A 25,820-nucleotide genomic window follows, 5' to 3' on the forward strand; every position below is an offset into this window, starting at 1 on the left:
CCCCCCCCCCCCCCACTTTCCTGCCAGGGCATCACTGCCCTGCACAGCACAGCTTTGATCAGGCCCCCGCTGGGGTTGAGTGATGCCTTCCCTGTCGGGATCCTGCAGGGGGGGCGCCTTTCTCTCCCCGCCCTGCCTCCAGGGCCTGCGACTGCTTCCCCCTCCCCCTTCCTGGGCTCAGCCCACCCCCTCCCCTTCCTGCCATTCACCCCGCAGCCTGCCCCTCCCTCTGGGCCTGGCCAATGTCAGGGACGGGGCTGGCCACCACCACCCCCCCCAAGCCCAGGCGGGCGCAGCGGCTCGGCTCTGCAGCGGAGCGCAGAAGGCCACCGAAAGAGGCCACCATGAGCTGCCTGGGGTGAGTTAGGGGTCTGCCCCTTGCTAGGAAAATCCAGAGAGAAAAAAAAAAAGTTATTTCTACAGCCTAATTTGCAGTGGAGATGATGCTCTGGTGCTGAGGGCTCCCTGGGGAGATGATGGATGGGCAGCCCCCCACCCCACCCGTCACTACCAGGGCTGGGCCAGGGGCGTCGGCGCTGGCTGTCCCCTGGGAAGTTGGCACGCGCGTGTTGCAAGGCTGCTAGCAGCCGGACTCAGCTGGGGCCCTCTCGGTCCCCCTCATCTCCCTTTGGAGCTGCCCTGGCTTCCGTCTGTGTTGCCTCTGCCTCCCGGGGCAGCCTGTCTGCCTCCCGACACGCCTGCTTTCCCGTCTGCAGTTCGTCCCCAAGCGACCGCTGGCAGCGGGTCAGGAAGAGCCAGGGTGGGGGAGGCACCCCCTTGGGTGCACTCGATTTAGAGCCTGGGAAGTGGGAACCCTAGACACCTAGGGATGCCCGGTCCCCGCAGCATCCCCGGGGAGCTGCTGGGGACGATGAAACAGCAGCCTCTATTGTCAGCGCGAGTCAAGTGCGACAGGAAAATTGGGGAGGATGCTGGAGGAGGGGGCGGCGCCCAGCTGGGCTCTGCAGGAAGAGGGGTATCTTGGCAGCCTGGCTTCAGCCACTTCACTCCCCACCTCCTTACCCTATATCTCCCCACCCCCACCCCCAGGCTCTGGTGGCCCACATGCTGGGGTGGCAGTAGCGATCCCCATGCAGACACTTCTAGGGGAGAGCTCTCAGGGGGCATGGAGGAGTCACAGAGACAGTCATCTGTGATTCTGAGGGCTGAGTGCCAGCAGCCCAGGGCTAACTCAGCAGGGGGGCAATCAGGGTAAGCTCCCTGGAGGAGGCAGCAGGTGCCACTGCTGTGGCTCAGTGACCCTCAGATTCTGGCAGCATGTCCTATGGGGGTGGAAAGAGTCCCCAAGAAAAGTTCATCAGGGCCAGGCATCTAGCCACAGAAGTGGACGCTGCCATGGCCAGAGTGGTGCCACTCCGTACCCAACACTGAGTACCCAACAGTAGCGGGCCGTGAACCACCTTTCCTAGGATAGGTGGCCGCAAAGAGTGACACCTGTGGCCTCAGGATGCCCCATTGAGGAGAGACAGGGTTTACGTGAGAGAGTGAGCGCAAAGGGTAGGTGAAGCTGTGTGTGCATGTGTGTGCCTGTGTGTGTGTGTGAGCTTGGCAGAGGCTAGAACCCACCCAAGTCACTGTGTGACCTCCAAGAGGGGGTCCCAGTGGCCAAATCAGAAGACTTGGGGAGAAAGGAGGAGGAGCAGTGAGACCATGAAGCAGAGTAGCCACATGTGGCTTTTTTAAATTAAATTTAATGAATATTAAATAAAATTTGAAATTCACCTTCTCAATCTCACTAGCTACATATGACTCGTGGCCGCCGTGCAGGCTCATGCACATTTAGAGCATGTCCATCGTGGAAGAAAGCTCTCTTGGACAGTGCTGCCGTGAGCGTAGGATTTGGGTCAGTGGTGGTAATGGAAGCAAAGGGTCTCATCTTCCTCCACGACGGCAGTTCACCCTGCAGCTCAGAGCCTAATTTGGGTCTATCCCCAAAGGGATCCCAGTTTGATGAAGTGATAAAATGACTTTCTAATTAGGACAGGGCCAGGCCAGGCAGCTTGGGAAGTGTGACGCAGTTAGGAGGGAGCAGGAAAGCAAAGGCAGCCCCGTTTTCTGCTGTGTTTCAGGAAATCTGGAAGGAGAGGGAGGGGCCGGCGGGTGGGAGAAGGAAGCTGCGGTCTGGAATCTCCACAGACCCAGCTTGGACCCCCCAGCTGCACCCAGGCTGTGCAACCTTGAGCAGGTTCATTGACCTGTACAGCCTGTCTGTAAAACGGGGTTGGTCATCCTTTCATGTTCCCAGCAGGGTTCTTGGTAGGAAATCACAGAAATGAACCCTCCCAACTGGAAGCAGAAAAGAGATGAGCTGAGAATCTGGGGGAGGGTGTGAGGGAACCCCTGTGCCCCCTCCGTCCTCCTCTGCTTTAATGACAAATGTTGGAGACACCGTAATCAAAGTGGTCGGGAGAACTCTGTGAAACTGTGGGGAGATAGTATGTGCTCGGTTAGTGTGGGCTTCCCCTAGAGCAGGGTTCTCAACCATGGCACCTTTGACATTTGGGGCCCGATAATCCTCTGTGGTTGGGGGCTGGCCTGTATGTTGTAGTGTCTCTGGCCTCCACCCACTAGATGCCGGTCGCACACTCCCCATCCCAATCCTCATTTTGTGACCACAAACTGTCTCCAGATAGTGCAGATGTCCCCTGGAGGGCAAAATCCCCAACTGAGAGCTTCTGCCCCAGAGTGATCTGCCTTTCCTAGCCTCCCCTCGCGTGGGGGCGGGCCCTTCAGCAAAGGCCAGCTGTTGTCTGGGGCTCTCTGATGCACCAGCCGCTATCCCCATCTGATGCCTTCCCTGTGTGCTGGGGCGCTGGGACAGAGGGGTGCTGTGCGGTGTGGACAGACAGGGACAGGGATAAGGGGTGACAAGGACACTGGCCCCCAAAGCTGTGTGTGCATTTCTGCCTCTGTCCAGATTCAGTCATGAGCATTTGCTCCACGCTCACATCTCTTCTGCCCACAGTGAGGTGGACAGTCTTCAGAGGCTTTGGGCTGGCCTGGTTCTGGATGCTGGGCCATTGCACCCAGAACCAAACTACCCGAAATGACTCTGTCATGATGGGACGGCTGTGGCTGTGCAGATGTCGGGGAGCCATATTCACTATAGAGGTTTTCAGGCATTCCTCTCCCTGGCAGGGCTGAGGACAAGGCCTGGGAGGATGCGGCATATGTGCTGGCTCTGGCTTGCTGCTGCTGCCGGGGAGAAAAGCAGCCCTGGTTGATCATGGGAGTGTGGTGGCCTCGCTGGGGCCAGGAACTGGGGCTGAGGTGCATTGGGCAGCGTGGTCTCAACAGAGCACCCGGTCTGACCAGCTGCTGGAAGCTATGGGCAGAACCACGTAAGATGCCCCTTTGTCCCAGTGACTGAGACAGAGGGAGGGTCCCAGGGTTTTCTGCCTCTGCGCTCCTGTCTGTCTGGGTAGTGGCTAACTCCTGGTGAGGAGAGAGCCTTGTGCTGATGTCCCCCAAGGAGCTGCTGCTCAGCCCCTGGGCTGGCTCCCTGGTACTATGTGCCCTTTCCCGCAGGCAAGTGGGACTGGATCACTGAGAAATGACAATTCACTGGGTTCCCTGGGGTCTGCTCCTGCTCTGACTTCCAGTAGCAGGCCCAGAGACAAAGGAAGCGTCCAGACTCCCTTTCTTGTCATCCCCTTCTCCCCTGAGCTCCCTCTTTTCCAGTAGGAGGCCCTCTGGCCCCCCTCATTTGGGAGTTGTCCAGCCCGGCTGCCCCTCCTCATTTCCACTCACTCACCAGATCTTATACCATCTCCTTCCTCTGTGTTTCTAGAATATAGCCACTTGTCCCACCCTACACCTTCCCTGTTCCTCTCCCAGCCTCACCCACTCCCCTGGTGCACCAAAACCTCTGGGGTCCCTCCTCCTCTCCTTAAATCCTTAGAACCCCCCCCCCCCGAGTTCACACTCAGCGGCTGGCAGTGGCATTCAAGGCCTCCTTCTCTAACCTCTTCTTGATTAGCGCTGCCCCCTGGGTGGGTGAGAGGGGCTTCCCCTCACCGACCCACTCCCTGAAACCTAGCGCAAAGGCCACGCCCTCCGGAAAGCCTTCCCGTGTTCTACAAAAGAAAGGGCTTCTTCGGAACAGTGGGGTTCAGTCTCGCTATAGCCAGGGGCCGGGGACTTGCCACGGTGCAGGGGACCTGGGCGCCCCGGCCCGAGAGGTTGGAGGCCAGACACCTGGGGAGAGACTGATGGATGGAGGGAGCCGAGAGGAAGCAGTGTTGACAGCCCCGAACCGCCCCAGTTCCCCCGGAGCTAGCTGTAGGGTCCCCCGTGGGGGCGGGGCGGGGCGGGGCCACCCGGAGGGGGCGGGCGCGGGGCCGCGGGCCGGGCCGGCTCGGGAGGGGCCGAGTGCGCTTGCCCGGCAGAGGCTCGTGGAGTCGCGGCGCCCTAGCTCTGCTCGCGGGCTCGGCCACCCCTACCTGTCGGCACCTGCCAAGCCGCCGTCGCCGGCTCCAGATGGGGAAGGACCAGGGCTTCTCTCGTCACTTTCGGTAGTTTCCCCACCGCGCCCCGCGCCCCCGGGAACTGTGCGCCCTAGGCGCGGCGGACCCGCCTCAGGCGGCCTGAGAAGGGGTGGGGCTGGGGCACTGAGGTGGACACCCACCCGGCACAAGGGGGCAAGTTCCCCGCGTTGGATGCCTGAAACCTGCACGCGCCCCTGGGATGGGGGTCCGAGGGGGGGACCAAGGGCTGGGACTGAAAAGCCCTCTTTTCTTCCTGCAATTGAGCGGGTCGAGGGAACTGGCCGGAGAGCAGAGGCAGGGAATGTGGTGGAGAGAGAGGACCCTAGGACAGCCCCTAGGAGGAACCTGGACACGGATTTACACCTGACCCCCCAGGCAGAGGGAACAGAACTGACTGACTGAAACGTCACTGTGTGGCCAGGGAAGAGTCCTGTGGTCTCAGAGAAGCCTGCTGGTGTAGCAGGGACCTGGAAGTCCTGGGGCAGCCATGCTGTCAGGGTCAGAGGAGGAGCGATCTGCCACAGTGGTCCGAGAGCCCTATTGCGCCTGGCTCTCCTGGGTTAGTGGATTCAGAGCAGACCCAGGGCTGGGGTGCCTGGCCAGACAGAGCTGCATGGAGAGCCAACACAAGCCAGGAAGGGCATCTGGCTCACAAGGCGGCCCTGGCCTCTGGCTTAGCTCCAAGGACACCAAGCAGGGAAAAAGCCACCAGTCTTCTCCCACCTGTGCAGTTGGTGACTCACCATGGTTACCACTCTGGGGCCGGGAGCGGGGGGAGTGAGGGTGGGGGGACACCTTTTCTAATTGCTGCTGGAGGGTAGAGCTGGGATGGACATCTGGCCCCTGCCCAGGCTGGACCTAGGGCCTTCTGGAGCCTGGGGCTGGAGCTCAAAGTGTGAGGTGGACAATTTCTGGCTTGTCATCTCTCCTTTGCCTGGGCATGAGGCATGTGGCGGGTCTGGGAGGGTATGGGGAATGTGCAGTCCAGGCATATGAAGGTGTCAGGCTCTGGAGACCTTGAGCGACCATCTGGGGAATGAGGCCGAGGCTCTAGAATTTCAGGAATCGCTGTGGGTGGGCAAGGATGAGCATCAGGCCAGAATGGTCCTGGAAGAGTTGAGCAGGCCTTTCATCTTGGCCTCCTGGTCACCTGGAACATTCAGACCTGGAGCAGAGCTCACTGGGGGCAGCCCTGGTGCACCCTCCTCCTGCAAGAGCCACATCCCTTCCCTCGCACCAGGCAGCTTATTCTGCCTGCCTGGGCTTATTAATCCTACCCATAGAGGTCGGGGAACAGAGTGGGGGCCACTGGATGACCTCAGAGGGGTTGTGTTCCAGCTGCAGAGCCACCGTTCACGTCTTCCTCCCTCCTCCCCCACCATGCCCTTGGCCGTGGCTCCTGGTACAAAGAACATGGAAGGGAACGTTGGGATGTGGCCAGGGAGGCCGCACTAGCCACCAGAATGTCAGAGGCCCTCGGCCAAGGCTCAGAGGCTAGCCTTCTGTCCAAGCTGTGCCAAGGGCCAGCTGTGTCACCCTGGAAAGTTACAGATCTTCTCTGAGTCCCCGGATCCTCTGCAGTGGACAGGGGAGTCCAGCAGGATGTTAACTGCTGCCATTACTGGGTGGGATGGCTGTGCTGCTGGTGGACCCCTTGTTTACGGAGTCACTGAGTCCCTCCCCTGTGCCAAACCCTGACTGGTCACTGTGGCTCCCAGCCAAGCTACAAACCTAGCCCTCAGAGAGCTTCCAGCCTTGAAGGAGACACCCCCAGGTACCAGGGAATCATCCCAGGGTGTAGACCCCACACAGGGTCCACCTAAGCCTCCCCACTGCCTCTCACCACTTCCAAGTGGCTTCTCTGAGGGCGGGAACCACAGTGCCTTCAGCCTGAACCCAAGTGCCTGGCTGTCATGGACAGCAGGGTCTTACTAAAGCATGTAGGACTGAACTGAAGGAAGGCTAGCCTGGGTGTTGAAGGTCGAGCCCAGTGTAACTAGGAGGCAGAGAGTGTACCGGGCAAGGACAACAGCCAGGGCAAGAGTGTAAGAGGTAGGACTGGATGTGGCGGTCCTGGCAAATTCTGAGGCCGCAGCTGTAGAAAGGGCTGGCCAGAGAGGCAAGCAGGAAGGCCAGGAGTGTGAAGAGGGTCTGGGGGAGGTCTGACCCAGGCCAGGCTGTGGCTCCAGTTTCCTCCAGCAGAGCTACCTGGGATCAGGTAAGAAGATGGGTGGTGAGGACGCCTGGCTGGGGTTTGGCCGGCAGGTGCAACGGCATGAAATGAGGGCGTAGGGGAGAGGCCAGAAATGGGAAGACGGAGGCAGGAGGAGGCACAGGTCCACGGACGGGCTTCGGGGGCACTGAGGTCCCCCGAGGCCAGAGTAAGGCGGACAGTCTGTGACTTTCCCGAGGTGGAGAGCCAGGCCCCGTGGTCCTGGTGTGGCCCAGGCCGGTTGGGGCGCAAGTCCCAGCACCGAGCGGGAGAGTGAGGTGCCTTCAGCTGATTCCCCTGTTACCCCTGTGTAGGGGCGGGAGAGCCTAGGGCGGCGCCCGCGAGAAGGAGCTTTTAGGCCGCGGTTTGGCACGATCGGGGCGCGGTCTGGGGGCGCGTCCCGACTCTGCGGTCCTCGCCGGCAGGATCTTCATCCCCAAGAAGCACCGGGCGCGCTTCGACGAGGTGGTGTCGCAGGGTCTGCTGGGCAAGCTCTGCCGCGCCCGGCGGGCGCAGGGCGCGCAGCGGCTGCGCCGGAGCCGCAGCGAGGAGCGGCCCGAGCGCCTCCTGGTGTCCACTCGCGCCAGCGCCGCCCCGCGCCGCCCCGACGAGCCGCCACCGCGCAAGGCTGCCTCGCTGCTGGGCGGCCGCGCGGGCCCGGGGGGCACGCGCAGGTACGCGGGGCTCGCGGGCAGGGGCCGCGGATGCCTCCTAGTCGGTGGGCTGGGATGCAGATCTGGGCAGAGGGCGCGGGGTCGGGGCGTGGGCGCGGGGGTGAGATGGGGGTGGGGGGCCAGAGAGATTAAGGGGAGCAGGACACGGGACTTCTCCATCCCCTACGCCCCCCCCCCCCAGCCTCCTTCTCCCCAGGGCAGGGCACGCTGCCAGCCCCCCACCCCGCCCCTTCTTTCTCCCCAGGACAGTCAGAGTCTACAAGGGCAACAAGAGCTTCGGCTTCACGCTGCGCGGTCACGGGCCTGTCTGGATCGAGTCTGTCCTGCCTGGTGAGGGGTGGGCGGGTTGTCCAGGATGGGGTGAAGGACTCTCTTACACCCATACTAAGTAACCCATCTTCCCCCACCCCCGCTTCTGCCCCCAGGATCTAACTTTATGTAGCCCGTGTCCTCTAAGTATCCCAGAGGGACCGTGCGAGTTGGGGCAAACCCCCTCCAAGTTCAGGGTCACCTTTGAGCCAAGAGAGCCAAGTTCTCCATCCAAACCTTTCCTACGTCCACAGGGAGGGCCGAGGGCACTGCCCCAGGCACTGGGGTAGCCAGAACACCTGACGCCTGCCCAGGCTGTACCCAATCAACCTGCCTGTATGGGGTGCCCACTGTGAACTTGGCATTTGCTGGGCAGGCTAGACTTAGAGAGGCACCAGGCCCTCAGGGCCTCTGCCCACTACCCCGGCCCTTACCCCCAATCAGGAGTCTCCTCCTACCCCCACGCAGCCTGCATCTTTTTGCTCCTGGAACGGTGACATCTTGAAGAAAGCAGAGCCTTCTCCATGCAGAAATCCTTCCTGCCTCTCCAGGGTGGGTGGGGGGAGTGTGGGGAGAAACTCATTTCTTCCTGAGGCAGCCCATTCCATTGTGGAAGTTCTCCGGGGGGGGGGGGCAGAAATGTCTCCTGGTGCTTAACTGAACTCTCCCTCCCTGTAATCACCCCTAGGGCTGGGTCACCCACTCTCTCTGTCCTGCACCGATACCCTCCCAGCACCTGCGGATGATGCTCCTGGTGACACATCCCCATTGATGGCCCTGCTGATGCCGAGTCCTTTCTACCCTTCCTCATCTCACACCTCCAGTGCAGGGATTTGTGGGTGGGATCTTCTGATCCCCAGGAAAGTGCCTTAGTGCCTTTGCTTCATTGCTCCGGCCGTCGGATCCCTTTGAGACCGAGTCTGGTGACTGACATGTTGCAGTTCTTGGATTTGTGCATCAGTTGTTGACACAAAGGCGCAGGGCTGGTCCTCTAGAAATGAGTCCTCTCTCCTCTTTGTCTCTCCCAACTCTGCCACCACCAGCATTGCCACCTCCCACCACCCCCATGTGGGGTGCAGCCAGGGATACTTTGCCTGGGGCCATGTTTAAGATCCAGATGTTCTACGTTCCCCAACCCAGCCTCCAGGAGGGTGACCCCACGCCTTCCTTGTCATAGGAAGCCAAACGGATGCTTCAGTGAGAGCTTTTACAAATGGGGAAACTGAGGCCCTTAGAGGCTCTGGCAAAGCAAGGACCAGAACCTGGGATCTCCTGACTCCTGATCCAGTGATCTTGAATCCCCGACTACAACCCCTCTGGCCCTCCCACCCCAGGCTGGCCCAAACTTCCAGACAGTCCAGGGTGGATTCATCACCACCATCGCCTGTCCCCTGCCCCCCTCTTCAGTCCCGGGGGAAGGACTCCCCTTTCCGCAGCAGGTCTTCCCTGAGCATCCCTCTTCCTCCCCTGACAGTCCCTACAGCCTCACAAGAGAATGCCTCATAGTCTGAGAGTACATTTTCTTTAGGCATTTGTCACTTCCCGCTCTTGCTTCCAAATCAAATGTAGAGGAACAGCTGATAAAAGAGGCAAAAAGGAAAGAACCCTGACATCCACAGGAGCAAACTACCAGCCCCGTCCCCAGACAATGGCCATTGGAAAAAGAGTTTGTCCCTCACAGTTCCCAAAAGGAGGGGGCGTGGCCACACCACGCAGGGCCACACGGGGTAAGGGAAGGATCGGGCAAGGTAGGCTAAGCAGGTATAGGATTGGTTGGAGCACGCTCTGAGGCCCAGGAGCTGTCCCCAGTCAGTCGGCAGGTACCTGGCCCTGGGAGATTAGGGCAGAGCACAGTCGAGGCCCAGGGTATGAGAGCCCCATAGGGAAGGGCGTTGGGTGTGGGCTCTGGATTGGTTGGTTTGCATACAAGAGGCACTCTTTGGAGCCAGTTATTTACCATGTAGACATGGGTTAGCCGCAGAAGGGCAGTGCTTCCAGGGTCAGCAATGCCCCAAGATGCCAAAGCCTCAGGAAGTAGAGACAAACAAGCATGATTAATGCACCATGTTTCCCAGCCTGGAGGAGGAAGCTGCCTCCCTGTACGCAAGTGCATGTTCTCCTGATGACAGAGGTACGGAGGAATCTATGATGTGAACCTTTATGTGCAGGGCAGAGAACAGTAGGAGTGGGCTTCTCAGCAGGTGCACGGATGCTGCGGAAATAAGGCTCCCAAGACCTTCTTTATTTTTTCCTCCTTCTCCAACAGCTCAGGGCTGCCAGTGGTCCACACTGAGCCCCAAACCCTCCCACCCCCACCCAGGGGCTCACTTCCTGCTCAGAGTAGCTGAGAGCAAAGGAGTGCTGGGTCTAATGTGGGATCTGCTGACTTGAATTTGGCTCTCCTTTGCCACTCATCCCATTTGGCACCTGTAAAACGGGTTCACAGAGCGCAGCCCTGCCCAGCTGACCAGCACGTGCTCTCTTCTTGCTTCTAGGGAGCCCGGCTGACAATGCGTCCCTCAAGTCAGGCGACCGGATCCTCTTCCTCAATGGACTGGACATGAGGTCAGAGGCTACTGGGGACATCAGAGCTTGGTGACAAACATCCTCCAAGACTCCTGGCTCTTGAGACACCTAGGCTGTGGTCCTGATTTCCTATGACCAGTTTGTCCCCAGGGTCTGCCCCTCTTCCTATGGGGACTCTTGAATCTATTCCCTCAGACTAGACAGGATGTCAGTTCATCCTTCCAACCAGAAAATACCCCAGCTCCATGCAAGGTACTCAGAGGGGTTTTTTGTTCTTGTTTTGTTTTTGTTTTTAAAGATTCTATTTTTAAGTAATCGCTACATGCCTGATGTGGGGCTAGAACTTACAACCCCAAGATCAAGAGTCACATGCTCTACCAGCTGAGCCAGCCTGGTGCCCAGGGGACACAGAATTAAATGGACCATGAGTGTCTTGCCCTTGAAGGAGAGTCCTGCCTGGGGATGACATGGGCACAACCCCTCTGCATGACAAGTGTCCAGCTCGTCCTGAGCCTGGAGCTTCTCCTGCAGAGGAGATAAATGAGCAGGAGAGGCAGGACCCTGGCTTCTGGTCCTGGCCTAGCTGTGGACTGCTGAGCGGCCTCCACAGGCAGGACAGGGAGAGCTGGTGGGTGGTCGTGGACGTTGCTCATGCTGGTCAGGCCCTCCCGGGCCATCTCTTCTTGGCAGGAACTGCTCCCATGACAAGGTGGTGTCCATGCTTCAAGGCAGTGGCGCGATGCCCACACTGGTGGTGGAGGAGGGGCTTGTCCCGTTTGCCAGCGGTGAGACACCCACGGCCACTTGGTGTGTGGCCCACAGAGACCCTGCCAGGGCCTCCACGTGTGGGACTTACAAGTCTGCAGGGGACTCTGCTTTCCCCCCAAACCCGCAGCTGCCCTTCCCAGGTGGTGCTGTAGATTCCAGTGGGGTGGCCTCAGGGCCCTGCCTGGGGCTGTCCCTCCATCCCCGTCCCCAGCTCCTGGCAGGAGGTGTGTCTCCCAGTGCCCGGCGCTCCCCCCGGCTGCCAGAGCAACCGCATCTGACCCGGGGATGCTGGGTCACCTGTGCCTCTCCTGCCTGTGGCCCCGACAGACTCCGATTCCTTGGATTCCCCCAACCCGTCCTCGGCGCTCACCTCCCTGCAATGGGTGGCAGAGATCCTGCCCTCCAGCATCCGGGTGCAGGGGAGGACGTTCAGCCAGCAGCTGGAGCACCTACTCACGCCTCCTGAGCGCTACGGGGTCTGCCGGGCCCTGGAGAGCTTCTTCCAGCACAGGTGGCTGGGCCAGAGTGGTGGTGGGGGCTTCCTGGGGTGGGCCCCAAGTCCTGCCCAGACTCGCCATCCGGGTCTCCCTGCCCATGCCTCCTGAGCCCGCTTCTCCTGGGAGACACTCACAGAAAGCAGTTGCTGGTACCAGGGGCCCCGGGGTGGTGGGCAGTCAAGGTGCCCGACCACAAACCCTGACTCTGAACCCTCCTAGCCACGTGACCCAGCCTCTGTCAAGCGAACCGGTGACCTCTGTGGTGTTGTTTGTGGAAGGGTCACAGGACTAGCCTGTGGACGCTTGCCCCCGGCCAGCCGGGCCTGTTGGGGGGCTGGTTTGGTGTCTTCCTTTCTGTCCCTGAGTGGCGGCAGCCTGCATCTGTCACGCTCCTCGGTCCACAGGGTCATTGTCATTGTCCGTGCAAACCCCTCATCCTTTTCTTTTTTGCTTAAAAAGCTTTATTGAGGTATAATTCACATGCCCCACAACTCCCTCGTGTAAGTGTGCAACACACTGGTCTTTAGTTAACAACTCTGTGCACCCATCGCCACACTCAGTTTTAGAACATTCTCACTCAAAAAGAAACCCCCTGCACCTCTTCACTATGACCCCCTCCTCTTCCTCCCCTTCCCCCTCGTCCCCCCCAACAACCACGAATCTACTTTAGTGTCTCTGTGGCTTTCTCTACTCTGGGCTTTCATACGAATAGGATCCTACAGTATTCTGTCTGGCTCCTTTCACCCAACATCCTGTTTTCAATGTTCGGCCAAGTTATAGCCTCTACTTCTTCCCTTTTTCATGGCCAAATAACATTCCATTGTGTGGATAGACCACATGTTGTCTGTCCATTTGTCTGTGATGGACACTTGGCTTGTTTCCACCTTTCGTTCATTCCCTTTTAGCTCCACTCCCTCTTCTGTGTCCCTCCCCTTCCCAAGGCCACGAGTCCGATGAGTTTAACAGGAGTCCTTCTGTTTGATGTGTTCTTGAAGCATAGGCATTGCTGTTTCAAAAGGATTCTTTTTTTAAAAGTTTTATTTACCTAAATAATCTCTACACCCAACGTGGGACTCGAACTCATGACCCTGAGCTCAAGAGTCACATGCTTTTCCAACGGAGCCAGCCAGGCGCCCCCCATGGGATGTATTTTTGGGCCACATCACAATTGTGGGTATCCCGTGCGCAGTCTGTGTGTGACTTTGTTTTTCACCAAGTGCTACATGTTTAGATCTGTCTGTGTTGCTCTATGTACACATAATACGTTGTTTACAACTGCAGCCAGATTCCTGTGGATCAGGGTCCGGGTCTGATCTATTTACCTGCCAGTGACAGACACCCGCTTGTCACCACTCTCCTCCATCGCAGTAGCGGGGATGAACATCATCGTGCCCATTTCCCCGTGGTGCTGTGTACGACTCATTCGGAATTTATATCTAAGAATAGCGTTGCTGGCTGTTAAAGTATTTGTTTCCTTAAATTTCACTAGGTCGTCCCAAGTTGCTCCCCAGAGCACAGCCGTCTCTCACCTACAGGGCACCCGGGCTCCCTCATCTCCACGTCCTCACCAACACTTGGCACCATCCAGCCTTCCGCTCATGCTAGTCTTTTAGGCGTAAAGTGACATCTTCTTATTTTATCTGGGGTTTTGAAATGACTGTTTTACACATCTCTGAATGTCCTTGTTCGCGTTTTCTGTTTCTTTATCTGTCGATTACCGGCTGAGACCCTTTGCCCATTTTCATTTTACTGGGCTTTTTGTTCCTGTTGATTTGCCGGAGTTCCTTGTATATTTTAGAGACTGACTCCTTGTTGATTTCCGACATCGTAAACATCTTCTCCCATTCGTTACTTGTTATTACTTCTCTTATACCTAATATCAACGTGTCCAAGTTGGGCTTCTTTGAACAGGTATCCTTGATTTTGTCAAATCAAATTCAGTACGTTTTAGGCCTTACGGCTTTGGTGTTTAAAATTTTAAGAACTCTTTCCTTAACCCTAGGCCAAAAGATGGTCTCCCACACTGTCTTCTATGAATTTTACCATTGTATTTTTCGTACTCTGTTTTGTACCCACCTACAGTTCATCCTTATGTGGGGTGTTATGTCCGGATCCAGTTTTATTTTCCCATATAATGTGAGGATCAGCAAACTATTTCTACGAAGGACCACACAGTAAATATTTTAGGCTTTGTGGGCCATATGGTCTCCATAGGAAAGATTCAACCCTGCCGTTGTAGCTCGAAAACAGCCATAGACAATATGTAAGCACACAGTCATGGATGTGTTCCAATAAAACTTTTTTTTTTACAAAAGCAGAAGGTGGGCCAGATTTTGGGCTGTGGGCCATCATTTGCCAATCCCTGCTATAGTGAGTTGGTTTAGCCAATACACTCTGTGTTTTCATTGTACAGTGAGGTAGATGCTATTTTTATCCACATTTTACAGAAGAGGAAACTGAGGTACAGGGGAATTAAGTAATCTGAGAAAGGTCACTTGGCTGGTAAGTGGCAGAGCCAGGATTTGAATGGGGGGGGGCATCGCCAGAGCCTGCCTTCCCACCTTCCCCACTTCTCTGTCTTGGCAGGGGTGGGTTCTATGGCCTGGAAGTGCCCCCTTGTCCTTCTCCCCCTCCCCCCATGGCGAGCCCTGAGTCATGAAGCCCTTGCTCCTGCGCCCTCCCCCAGGAACATCGACACCCTCATCGTGGACGTCTACCCTGTGCTGGACACGCCTGTCAAGCAAGTTCTTTGGCAGTTCATCTACCAGCTGCTGACTTACGAGGAGCAGGAGCTCTGCCAGGAGAAAATTGCATGTTTCCTGGGCTACACGGCCATGACAGGTGAGCAGCCCCTCCCCCTGCCCAGCCCACCCAGTGAAGAGCCAGGCACCTGTTCTCGGATGACAGCCGACCTGGGCGTCTCCCACAGACAGATGCGCCCCCCCCCTGGCCTGTGGACACATGCTGGGTGCACCCAGCCTGGTCGCACACTTGGCCCCACAGACGTGCCTTCCCAGCTTGATGCTTAAGTAGCGTCTGCCACATTACCTTAGATTTTAGATACCCCACCTATCTGCCCGGAATCTCAGCCTTCGCACCCACAAAATGGGAGTGGCCTCAGTGGCTGTGCATTGCATGCCAAGAAGCGTGTCTCAGATCAAGAAATTCATGTGGTGGCCATTTATAGCGCTGGAGAGCAAGGACACAGCCAGGCCGCGCCTGGCTGGTGGGCCTTGATGCACACAGAGGCACACTAGGGCCCGCCAGCCATGTGCGGCCTCAGCTTCCCCCTGCTGCACACATCTTACAGCGGGTCCCGTGTGCCCATAAAACCCCGCACTTCACCATTTAGGCCACAGGGATCGGAAGTGTGCCGAACACTGTGCCCATGTTCTAGGCGCTCTGCACCTGCTGTCACAGCCTACAGACCTCCCGCGTGCTGGCCCTCGGGCGCCCACTAGCTCTCATCCCGGGGACCCACAGTTTGCCAGGGGAGGTTCCAGGGTTTTAGCAAGACACTCAGAGTATGGGCTGGTCCACAGATGGTCCATATGTCTGCCTAGACCTGGAATCTTCCATCTCAGCCCACATGCCAAGCACAGCCTGGGTCACAGATTGGTGCAGACAGCGGCTGCCTTCACCCCTCTTGTGTTTGGAGGCCCTTTGTCTGGCTGAGGGGACAAGGGGCCCATCTCCTGTTCATGTTGCACAGCAGAGCCGGAGCCCGAGCTGGACCTGGAGCCGGAGCCCGAGCCTGAGCCCGAGCCAGTGCCCGAGCTGCAGCGGCGGAGCTCCCTGAGGGCTTCGTCCATGTGCCGCCGCAGCCTCCGGTCCCAGGGCCTGGAGGCCAGCCTCAGTTGCGGTGAGGCTCTGGACCAAAAGGCGGGACTGGGTGAGAGGGTGCCACCAGTGCTCAGTTCTCCCGCCTGCAGAATGGGGTTGGTGGGATGAGAGATCCCTGAGAACAGGTTGAGCAGGGCTGCGTGATGGCCCGCCTGGAGCTACAGGGCTTGCTGGTTCTTTCTCCGTGGCTGCGCATGGGGCCTGGGCTGGAACCCAAGCCTTAGAGCTCGAAGGGGTCACTAGACCTCTCCATGGTGGACTCCACCCTCTCCGATTCCCCTGGCAGGTCCTGGCGACTGCCCGGAGATGCCTCTTCCTCTAATCCCAGGCGAGCGCCAGGCAGGCGACGGCACATCCCTCCCTGAGACCCCCAATCCTAAGATGGTGAGACCCCATTGGCTGCCCTCCTGGTGGTTCAGGTGGCTCCTGGGAATAGGGGGATCATGGGGCTGGGGCAGATCCCTGCCTCCCACATCACCCAGACCTGGCCTCATGGGGGAGGTGACGGTTGGCTGGACTCACCCTGGCCTCCTGTCCCTGAAGATGTCAGCCGTCTATGCGGAGCTCGAGTCCCGACTGAACAGCAGCTTCAAAGGGAAGGTGGGGACCACATCCAGATCCCGTGCCTCCCCACCAGTGCCCAGCCCGGCAGGCCCAGCAGGTAGGAGCTCAGCCAGCCCTGGTTCCTGAGAGCAGAACTGGCCTCTGGCCTCTGCGTTATCTGTCTGTGCGTTGCCCCCATCTGGGGCACATCATTGGAGCCGCCCCTTTGCTCCATGACCACATGACTGAGTTGTGGGGAACCTCAGCAGCCTGCATGGCAAAGGTCCATCGAGCTCAGGGTCGTCACAGGCATCCCGTGCCCCCTCTGATCCTTACCCCTGCTGCAGATTTAGAAAAGCAGAGGTCCTCCCCCAAAGGAGCCCCAAGTTAACATGTAGCTGTTGGATAAACTATTAAGTCTATGCATTGCTCTGTGGAAGGCACAACTGGGAAGATGGTTTCTCTGCAGTTCAGAAGGCAGGACCCCTGGGCAACGTTCCTGTCAGCCAAGGGCCTGTTGGGTGTGGGAAGTGCCTTGTGATCCTTGATCTGGGGCCCGGAGAAGGCCCCTCTGCCCTTTCAGTTGTATTCAGTTGGTCCCAGGTGTGACCCGAGGTCCCTTCCAAGATGTGCTGTGGTCTGGCCTGTCCTGGGGCGAAGTAGTATTCCCCCTCACCTACTCTGACCTTTGATTTCCCTCGGAGAAGGGCCTGGGGAGGCAGGATCATCTAGGGTCTTCTTGTGCTGGGTCCAGAGAGGGAAAGGAAGGTGCCCAGGGACACAGAGCCAACCTGCCCCAGGCCCCTCCCCTCCAGCCTGCACCTGGAACCCAGGTACTGACTGAAGAAGGGTCCTCACACTTGATCCCCCACCCCAGGGCCCAGGACCCTGTCCAGCGTCTCGTGGCCCAGCGAGCGGCTCCTGCCCTCCCCCTGCTACTACCCACTGTGTTCAGGGGGCCTGGCCTCCCCCAGCAGCTCTGAGTCCCACCCCTACGCCAGCCTGGACAGCAGCAGGGCGCCCTCCCCACAGCCAGACCCCGGGCCCATCCGCTCCGACAGCCCCCCAAGCCCGGACCCTGCCCGCCCGCCCAGCCACAGGAAGCTCTTCACCTTCTCCCGCCCCGTGCGAAGCCGGGATACTGACCGCTTCCTGGATGTGCTGAGTGAGCAGCTGGGCCCCCGGGTCACTGTCGTGGATGATTTCCTGAGCCCTGAGAATGATTACGAGGAGGTGAGCACATGCCAGCAGATGTGGAGGCCAGGGGCCCAGGTGTGACATGGGGGTCTGTAAGGGGAACAGTATCCCTGGGCTCCTGCAAGAGCCCTGTTGCCTTTGGGATCTGCCCCAGGCTACTCCTCTTCCTGCCCCAGTCCATCCTAGAATCTGTCCCAGGCTACCCCATTCCCTGGCTAAGCGATCCCACCCTTTGACTCAGCATAACACCCCTCACTCAAGGCTCCCCCATATTCCTTGTCTCAGGTTACCCCATTCCTTCCCCCAGACTACTTGGCAGGCCATCCTACCCACAGCCTCAGGCTAACCCGCCAGACTATCCTATCCTTGTCCCCAGGCTATCCCAACCCCTGCCCCAGGCTATCCCACCCTCCCTCACCTTGCTCTGCCCTGGGCAGATGAGCTTCCACGATGACCAGGGAAGCTTTGTGACCAATGAGCGGAGCAGCGCTAGTGAGTGCATCAGCAGCAGTGAGGAAGGCAGCTCCCTGACCTACTCCTCCATCTCCGACCACATCCCCCCACCCCCGCTCAGCCCCCCGCCTCCTCCACCTCTGCCCTTCCATGACCCCAAGCCCAGCTCCCGCACCCCTGATGGTCCCCGGGGCCCTTCTCAGACACTGGCCAAGCCCCTCACCCAACTCAGCCACCCAGTCCCTCCACCTCCCCCGCCACCCCTGCCCCCACCGGTGCCCTGTGCACCCCCCATGCTGTCTCGGGGCCTGGGTCACCGCCGAAGTGAGACCAGCCACATGAGCGTCAAGCGCCTGCGGTGGGAGCAGGTGGAGAACTCGGAAGGCACCATCTGGGGTCAGGTAGGTGACCTGGGGCCTGGGCGTGCCCTGCACCAGGGGAGGCTGGCCTGGGCAGCAGCATTGAAGATAAGACCCTGTCCAGTTTCTAGCCTCTGGCATTTCCCTGCTTCCATTCCCCCAGCATTGGAAGCCCAGGGCAGCTCTGGTGAGCTCACCCCCTGCAAAGGACCCCTCAGACAGGGCCAGACCTCTTAGCCACCTCTTTAAGCCCCCGTGGTTGGCTGCAGCCCCTTTGCAGTCCCTTTATCCCCCTGCTCCAGTGCAATATTCTGCCTCCTGCCTGGAGAGTGTTCCAGGTGTGTGCGCGTTATTGACCTCGTGAGGAGGCAGCTCACCGCCTCATAACTTGGACGATCCAGCTTCTCCTACAGTCTCTTCTGGTCCCCAGCTTCTCCCAGGGCCTGATGAGGGCTCTCCCCGGTAGCTCCCAGGGCAGCTCTTAGTGAATGGGGGTGTGTGTGTGGGATGGCAGTCCAGCTGCCAGTGTTCCTCCTCCCCCCGAAACTCCCCACCCCCCGCACCCCCACCCCTGCCTTGCAGCTGGGGGAAGATTCCGACTATGACAAGCTGAGCGACATGGTGAAATACCTCGATTTGGAACTCCACTTTGGCACCCAGAAACCTGCTAGTGAGTGGCCTGAGGGCCCTGGGGGAACCCTCATACCAGGCTGTCTGTGGAAGCCCACCTGCTGCCTTCTGTGGCATCCCAGGGCTTCGAGTCCCAGAGGGAGGCACTGACTGCCACTTACTTCCTATGTCCCCCAGTGATTTAACCTCTCAGAGCTTCAGTTTTCCCATCTGAAAGTGGAGCTAATCATAGTAGCTTGTATTTATTGCATGTTCACCAAATGCCAGACACCCCCATTTCTAAATTTATCCTGTGACAATTCTACGAGGTAGGGACTGTGATCACCGTAACTTCCTGATGAGGAAGCACAGAGAGGCTAGGTAGTTTGCTCAAAGTCACACAGCCCGAATAAGGGGATCAGGAGACATCTGTATCTAGCCGACTAGATGTCCCTTCCAGGCTCTCTGTCCCCTCGCCCTTCTCTGGGTATTTCCCTATAGTCGTCGGGTGGGGCTCCAGGCAGCCAGGGATATTGTGTGTAGAAGGTGGTTCCGGGGTGGAAGAGAAAGGCCTCTGTCCATCCAGGAAGCATCTGCAAGGTGGAGAGATGGTTGGTTCCCCTTCCTTGGGCAGCTCAGCCCCAAGGGCCCAGTGGAGCAAGGGTGGGGGAGAGGTATGCACCACGCATGCTGTGTATGTTACAACGGCCTGGAGAGTCCCTGAGTGGGAGACTGAGGAAGGAGGGGACTGGGGACACCTGGGGCTGATTCAGTTAAGGCCATGTCAGGGGGTGTCTGGGTTGTTGGGTGTGGCCACACCCCTCCTGGATCCTCCCACCAGCCTCACTTCCTCGCATTAAACCATTTTCCCTTCCAGAGCCAGTGCCTGGGCCTGAGCCCTTCAGGAAGAAAGAGGTGGTGGAGATCCTGTCTCACAAGAAGGCCTACAACACCTGTGAGGGGTTGGGGAGTCCCAGGGGTTGTTGGGGACGGGAGGCGGCCCTCTGTCTGGGCCACAGAGCTTTGGGTCCACTTATGTGGATGACACATTAGGCCTTGGTGGCTGAACACGGGCTGGGTGTAGGCCACTTCTTGGGTCGTAGATCCCACCCAGGCGCAGGTGTCGGCCTGGGCTCCACCCTCATGGGCCCCGCCCCCTCGCTGGCCCCGCCCACATGTAACCGGCTCCCGGGTCCTGGCCACGCCTCCAGCCATCCCCTACTCTCCCTCTCGCGGTCTCCTAGCTCATTTCTGGCACCAGCCCCCAGACCCCACCCTTATCTAGGTCTGTCCCTTCGAGAACCTCGTCCTCACCTTTATTCGGCCGAGGGAAGGGCCCTCTCCATCTATGGGCCGTCTCCTGCTCCGCCCAGGTCCCTTGCCCCTCCCAGGTTCCACCCATTCGCCCCGGGGAACTTCTGGGCCCCGCCCACCGTCCGCCTGGCCCCGCCCCCGGGCTCACCCTCGCCGCCCCGCCCACAGCCATCCTGCTGGCTCACCTGAAGCTGAGCCCGGCCGAGCTGCGGCAGATGCTCATGAGCATGGAGCCCCGGCGCCTGGAGCCCGCGCACCTGGCGCAGCTGCTGCTCTTCGCGCCCGACGCCGACGAGGAGCAGCGCTATCAGGCCTTCCGCGAGGCGCCCGGCCGCCTCAGCGAGCCCGACCAGTTCGTCCTGCAGGTGCTGTGGCCGGGACGGCGCGGGGTGTCAGGGGGTGCTGCCCAGCGGCCTCGGCCGCCTCCCTCAGGGCTCTCGTTGTGACCGGGGCTGCGTGGGTCCCTCTCCCCTACCACCACTGCGCTCGCGCCTCTGAGTCCCAGTGCTACACCTTTCACGGCCAGTTCCCACCTGGGGCCCAAGGTAGATGGGATTGTGCTTATTTTTTGTGCTGATGTTGGGGTTGTGCTTATTTTTCTTGAGGGAATGCCGGGTAGCCAGATGACCCCCACCCCAGGCTGTGGTGGGGCGGTGAGTCTCCTGGTGGGGCGGGTGAATCCTGGCCTTGCCTTCGTGACAGATGCTATCGGTTCCCGAATACAAAACCCGCTTGCGCAGCCTGCACTTCCAGGCCACCCTACAAGAGAAGACAGAGGAGATCCGGGGCAGCCTGGAGTGCTTGCGCCAGGCCTCCCTTGAGCTCAGGAACAGCCGGAAGCTCGCCAAGATCCTGGAGGTCAGGGCGCACCCCCCTCCCTGGTCATCCCACCTGCCTGTCTTCCCCCTGGGGCTTCCAGTCTGCAGGCGCATCCTGATACTGGTCCGGGGGATGGGGTGAGGACCTGGGCAGGACCTGCCCATCTTCCTTTCCACAGTTCGTGTTGGCCATGGGCAACTATCTCAACGATGGACAGCCCAAAACCAACAAGACCACGGGCTTCAAGATCAACTTCCTGACAGAGGTGAGGGGACCAGGTGGCAGTAATCGATGAGTGTGTCCTACCGTCGAGGCTGGGAAGGCCAGGCCCAACCCAAGTTGTGGCAGAGGAGAGAAGAGGAGAGAATACCGTGACCATGGAAGGCCCCTCCCCCAGGAAGAAAAACTGGCTACCCACAGGCCAGGATCTAACTGCAGCAAAGGTTGGGGGTGGGGGGCTTTTCCAAGCCAAGCCTCAGGATCTGGAAAAAGGGAGTGTGGGGGGCAGGGAGGGCAGACTCCAGGAAGAAGGAGGGAATCCCACCTCGTAGGTTCTGTGTCCTTAATACCACCACCACTGTCAAGCTGTCCTACCCCTGAAAGGATCTAGGATCTGAGAAAGGACAGCTGGAGTACCCAGGCTTCCCACTGTTTCTGGGACCTTTGTTTTAAAAGAGAAGAAGAAAAATTCCATTTGTAGATATGAATGTTTTAGGATGTCTGAGGCACAGATGGGCCACAGATAGTTCCAGAAAACCGCAAGAGGGAAGATACGTGAGTGGTGCCCCCCCAGGGGTCAGAAAATTTGGGGCTATATCTGCTGACAAGGACACACTCCCAAGGACAGAACATCTGGTGGCCTCCTCTAGCTGGTGGATATGGGACTGGTTCCTGGGCAGAGGGTGGGGGGTTGTCTCAAAGATCTGGGCCAGGGAACCTCCGAACGTCTTGGGGAGGCCTGCGGGCATCCCAGCAGTTTCACAGTGAGGAATACTAGCTACTTCGGAGCTGGAGAGTGTCAAGGGCCAGAAATTGCCACTGCAGGCCAGGAGAAGTGGGACTGAGTAGCCAGGCCTGTGGGATCAGGAATCTGATGGGTTCCTTGAGGAGGATGTATGTTGGCCGTCACTTGCAGCTGAACTCCACCAAGACTGTGGATGGGAAGTCCACCTTCCTGCACATCCTTGCCAAATCACTGAGCCAGCACTTTCCAGAACTCCTGGGTTTTGCTCAGGACCTGCCCACTGTGCCCCTGGCTGCCAAAGGTAGGCTGAGTGGATGGGCAGTGGGCGTGGAAGCAGAGGCATTGCTGTCCTGGGCTGGGAGGTCCGTGCTCATGAGGCTCTGTTCCCTTCCCTACAGTGAACCAACGGGCCCTGACCAGTGACCTGGCTGACCTCCATGGCACCATCAGTGAGATACAGGCTGCTTGCCAGAGCATGTCCCCCTCCAGTGAGGACAAGTTTGCTGTGGTCATGACGGTATCCAGTGAGCAGCCTGTCCCAGCACCAGGGTGGACCCTGGGCTGGCCAGGTAGAGCTGGCTATCGCACCAGCAGCCACCGCAGACCCCGTGTCCCAGCAGAGATTCTGGGCAGAGGCTGCTGTGGGTGGGCCCAGGGGTCCTGGCATAGGGTACATCCTGGTGATTTAGAATCCAAGCACTTACACCATGTCTCTGTAACTGAAGAGGAGCTTTTCCGACTGTCCAAAAGCCTTGGCCTTGCCCCGTCTGTCCTCGTGGGCAGTAGAGCCCAGGCTTAGGTCACAAGATACAGGGAGAGACCTGTCAGGCCTTGGCCGTCCAAAGGCAGTCAGGAGAGGGGCACATTGCCACTGAGCACAATTAGGACGAATGCCACAGGAAAAAAAAAAGGAGAGATCAAAACTGAGAGAGTGCCAGGAGTCTACTGTAAGCGGGTGTTGGAGGAGGAGGGGGTTGTGGCATCTGAGAAGAGCCCAGAGTGGGGAGAGGGCTGCCCTACAGAGAAGGCAAGTGGACGGCCTTGGGGCTGCCCCGGATGCGGCGGGCTTTGGGAGCAGCTGAGAGGGCAGTGTGCCAAGGCATTGGAGCCTCTGGACACGGCCTGGTTCCCGGCCAAGGACAGGGCACAGGGCAGGCGGGAACCCGGCAGCTAGAGAACCCGAGTGTGCCTGGCGGTTTCCTTAACGGAGGCCGATCAGTCCTTCCTAGAGACGGCCCAGCCTGTGCTGCGGGCCCTGGACGGGCTGCAGCGCGAAGCCATGGAGGAGCTGGGGAGGGCGCTGGCCTTCTTCGGTGAGGACTCCAAAGCCACCACCTCTGAGGCCTTTTTCGGCATCTTCGCAGAGTTCATGAGCAAGTTTGAGGTGAGCCATGATGGGAGGCCTAAGGGGCCTCTTAGAAGTCCCTCCAGAGGTCAAATGCGGGGGCCTCCATGAAGCCCAGATCGGGAAAGAGCCCCCAGCAAGTGTGACGTGGCCGCCACAGGGCCGACAGTTCCCTTCTCTGGCTCTCTGGGGTGTGGGGGGAGAAGATGAGGGAGGGCAGGGGTCAGAGGCTCCTGGAACCACTGACCAGACCCTCCCCATATGCCCCTTCCTCCCCAGCGAGCACTCAGTGACCTGGAGGCTGGGGATGGCCCGCGCAGTTCAGGGATGGTTTCACCCCTGGCCTGGTGACCTGCGGAGCCAGTCCTGCCTGAGGCCCGTCCCAGTGGCCTGGAGCAGCGCAGAGAGGCCTGGGTGTGGGAGATGGGGCCCGGCCTCCCCGGGTCTCCAGCTACCTCAGCCGTCAGGCTCTGGGCACCGGGAAGGTACAGGGTCCACGTGTTCCCCTCTGTGGGCCTTGACCCTGGCTCTGGCTCCAAGTGAGCACCGGGAGCATGGGGCAGAGAGGAGGCACCAGCTCCCCAGGGGTGTGAACCTCGGCTGCCCACAGACGTGCTCACACTGGGAGGCCTGGCTTTGCTCCGCCTCACTCTGGGCCTTGGAGCAGGTGCTGGCTGTGCACCCCCTCAGGACTCTGGTCGGGTCCTGGGGGACGGGTGGAGGAGCTGAGACCAGCGAGTGGATTATGAAGCGGCCCCCACCCTGGGGTGGCGTCTGCTGTCTGCTCCTCCGAGCTTGGCCAGAGGACGCTCTGCCCCAAGCTAGGACATCAGAATCTCCTTTTGGAGCCTGCTCCCAGTGGGCTGGAGGGACACCCCTGCAGAACACGCACTCTGGAGCCTGGAGAAGGTGACCGACGCCCTTGAACATGCCATGCTAGTGGGCACAATAGGCCTTGAGGTTCCCCACCCAGTCCCGGCCTCCTGGGGCTGCTTGGAAGAAAGTGGGAGAAAGGACATCCCCAGGTATAGGGACCTGGGGGCCTGTGCAGCTCGCCTGGGTCTCGGACGCTGGAAGAACCTGCAGTTGGCCACAGCCCGGAAGCAGGGCAGGCAGGACAGATGCCGGGCAGGGATACAGGGGAGGACTGCATTAGGAAGACATGCTATGTCAGAGTGGAGAACTGAAGGTTTTTATCCAGCAGACAAATTTAAGTCTAGTTTGGGGAACCTGAGAGTGGGATGGTGATGGTGTGGTCAAGGTAGGGGCAGAGAGAACGGAAAGATGTTCAGGCGCTGGGTGAGCAGACTCGGGGGCTGACTGCCTGGCTGGATCGTGGTGATGTTCCCTGGAATGGGTCACAGGAGCAGAGCAGGCGTCAGGCTGGATGACAAAATGGGACATAGTTGGGATCCCAGAGGCTGTTCCACATGCATGTCTGAAGGCCCTGGTGAGGTCGGAGTAGAGGAGACAGGGAGCAGGGGTGCTGGGGCGGGGAGGATGCGTTAATTTCCTCCCATGCTCCCATTGGCAATTTTCCGCATCAGGTAGATTCCTGTTGTCTCTTTAACTTTCTTCCAGAGAAGTCTGCAATAGGCTTGAACACTGTCTCTCGGATTCTTTTTCTCTCTCTACAATCACACGGCTAATGTTCTTGGGCAGTATATGGGACCTGTTCAGTTCTTCAGTCTCCCACAGACTGCCCTTTGAGGCCATGTTCTTACCTTGTTCCCCGCTTACAGCCACCCTATAAACTTGGGGCGCCTGGGTGGCTCAGTTGGTTAAGCGTCTGACTCATGATTTCAGCTCAGGTCATGATCTCAGGGTCGGGTGATCGAATCCCGTGTTGGGCTCCATGATGGGTATGGAGCCTGCTTCAGATTCTCTCTCTCCCTCTACCTCCGCCCCTCCCTACCCTTGCTAGGCGCCTTTGCTAGTCATACAGGTCTCTCTCCCACGTCTGGGGCCTTGGCTGGGACAGCTAGGATGGCTTCACGTGGCCTCTCATCCTCCAGCCAGATAGCCAGAATGGTTCCCATGGTAGAGGCAGGGGTCCAAGAGAACCATAGTCACAGAAGCAAAGTCAGAGAAGACCCCTTGGGATCTAAGCTCAGACCTGTCAAAGGGCAAGTCCAGCAGATTCTAGGGGCGGGCTAATAGGCTCCGCTCTTGGTGAGACGTGATGCCACGTCACCCTGCAGAGGGTGTGGATTCATGGATGGGTGGAGAATCAGGGCCGTTTTCACAATCAGTCTACCACCTGCCCATTTGGCCAGACATCCCGGTATAGATCCCAGTCTCCTTAAATCCTCAGTGGCCTCGGTCCTGCCTGGACCCAGCTCAGCTCTGGTTTGCCATCTCCGCATGTCCTCCTGGTGGCATGCCTCCCCCTCTCTCTTACCTAGTCGCCCATTACCTAATCCCCTGCCTCCACTCCGTCTAGTGGACGGCAGTGCTCTGCACCTGGCTAGGCTGGTTATTCTCCCTTCTGCTGGGGAAAGCACCTGTTTTTCATTTGGGAAATTATCCCTTCCCTACTCACAGGCCCTGAGCAGTGCCGATTAGACAAGGATGGTCTCGTGACTCTGGCTGGGTGGCTCAGAGCCCAGTTAAGACTTAAGTTGGCACTATTTGGAAAGGGAGGCTCCCTCTCTTCTGGATGAATTGTTGGATGTGGAGAGGGTGGAACCCTGGGTGGGGCTGCCAGGACCACTGTGTGGAGAACACCTGCCTGGGTATAAAGCCAATGCAGGGAAGAAGAGGAGAGGAGACCATTTCATACATCTCTTTGTCCCTGGATCCAGCCATGCCTGAAGCAGACATCCGGTTTGTCAGTCTCTGAGCCAACAAATTTCGCCTCCATTTGTAAACTTTTAAAAT

General features: G+C 58.9%; 1 protein-coding gene across 2 annotated transcripts in view; it reads left to right on the forward strand.

The window, feature by feature from the left end:
* The window catches only part of LOC103670091 (Grid2 interacting protein), a 38,851-nt gene extending 14,101 nt beyond the window's left edge, over positions 1-24,750 (forward strand). Inside the window, exons 1-21 of one of the 2 annotated variants that reach the window (XM_040634762.1) lie at positions 345-358; positions 7,146-7,394; positions 7,639-7,724; positions 10,199-10,268; positions 10,920-11,014; positions 11,325-11,508; positions 14,181-14,335; positions 15,210-15,356; positions 15,624-15,721; positions 15,881-15,998; positions 16,758-17,113; positions 17,515-17,931; positions 18,472-18,559; positions 19,376-19,453; positions 19,981-20,177; positions 20,515-20,670; positions 20,810-20,896; positions 21,767-21,896; positions 21,994-22,112; positions 22,815-22,979; positions 23,220-24,750. In XM_040634762.1, the coding sequence (XP_040490696.1) occupies positions 345-358; positions 7,146-7,394; positions 7,639-7,724; positions 10,199-10,268; positions 10,920-11,014; positions 11,325-11,508; positions 14,181-14,335; positions 15,210-15,356; positions 15,624-15,721; positions 15,881-15,998; positions 16,758-17,113; positions 17,515-17,931; positions 18,472-18,559; positions 19,376-19,453; positions 19,981-20,177; positions 20,515-20,670; positions 20,810-20,896; positions 21,767-21,896; positions 21,994-22,112; positions 22,815-22,979; positions 23,220-23,291 (3,081 nt within the window). In that variant the 3' untranslated portion in view covers positions 23,292-24,750. Of the gene's footprint in view, positions 1-344; positions 359-7,145; positions 7,395-7,638; positions 7,725-10,198; positions 10,269-10,919; positions 11,015-11,324; positions 11,509-14,180; positions 14,336-15,206; positions 15,357-15,623; positions 15,722-15,880; positions 15,999-16,757; positions 17,114-17,514; positions 17,932-18,471; positions 18,560-19,375; positions 19,454-19,980; positions 20,178-20,514; positions 20,671-20,809; positions 20,897-21,766; positions 21,897-21,993; positions 22,113-22,814; positions 22,980-23,219 lie in introns of those variants that run through there. The other variant, XM_040634761.1, reaches the window with a different exon arrangement.
* The last annotated feature ends 1,070 nt before the right edge of the window (positions 24,751-25,820 follow it).

This window comes from Ursus maritimus, unplaced genomic scaffold, assembly GCF_017311325.1.
Source record: "Ursus maritimus isolate PB19 unplaced genomic scaffold, ASM1731132v1 scaffold_2, whole genome shotgun sequence".
In the NCBI taxonomy this organism is placed as follows: domain Eukaryota; kingdom Metazoa; phylum Chordata; class Mammalia; order Carnivora; family Ursidae; genus Ursus; species Ursus maritimus.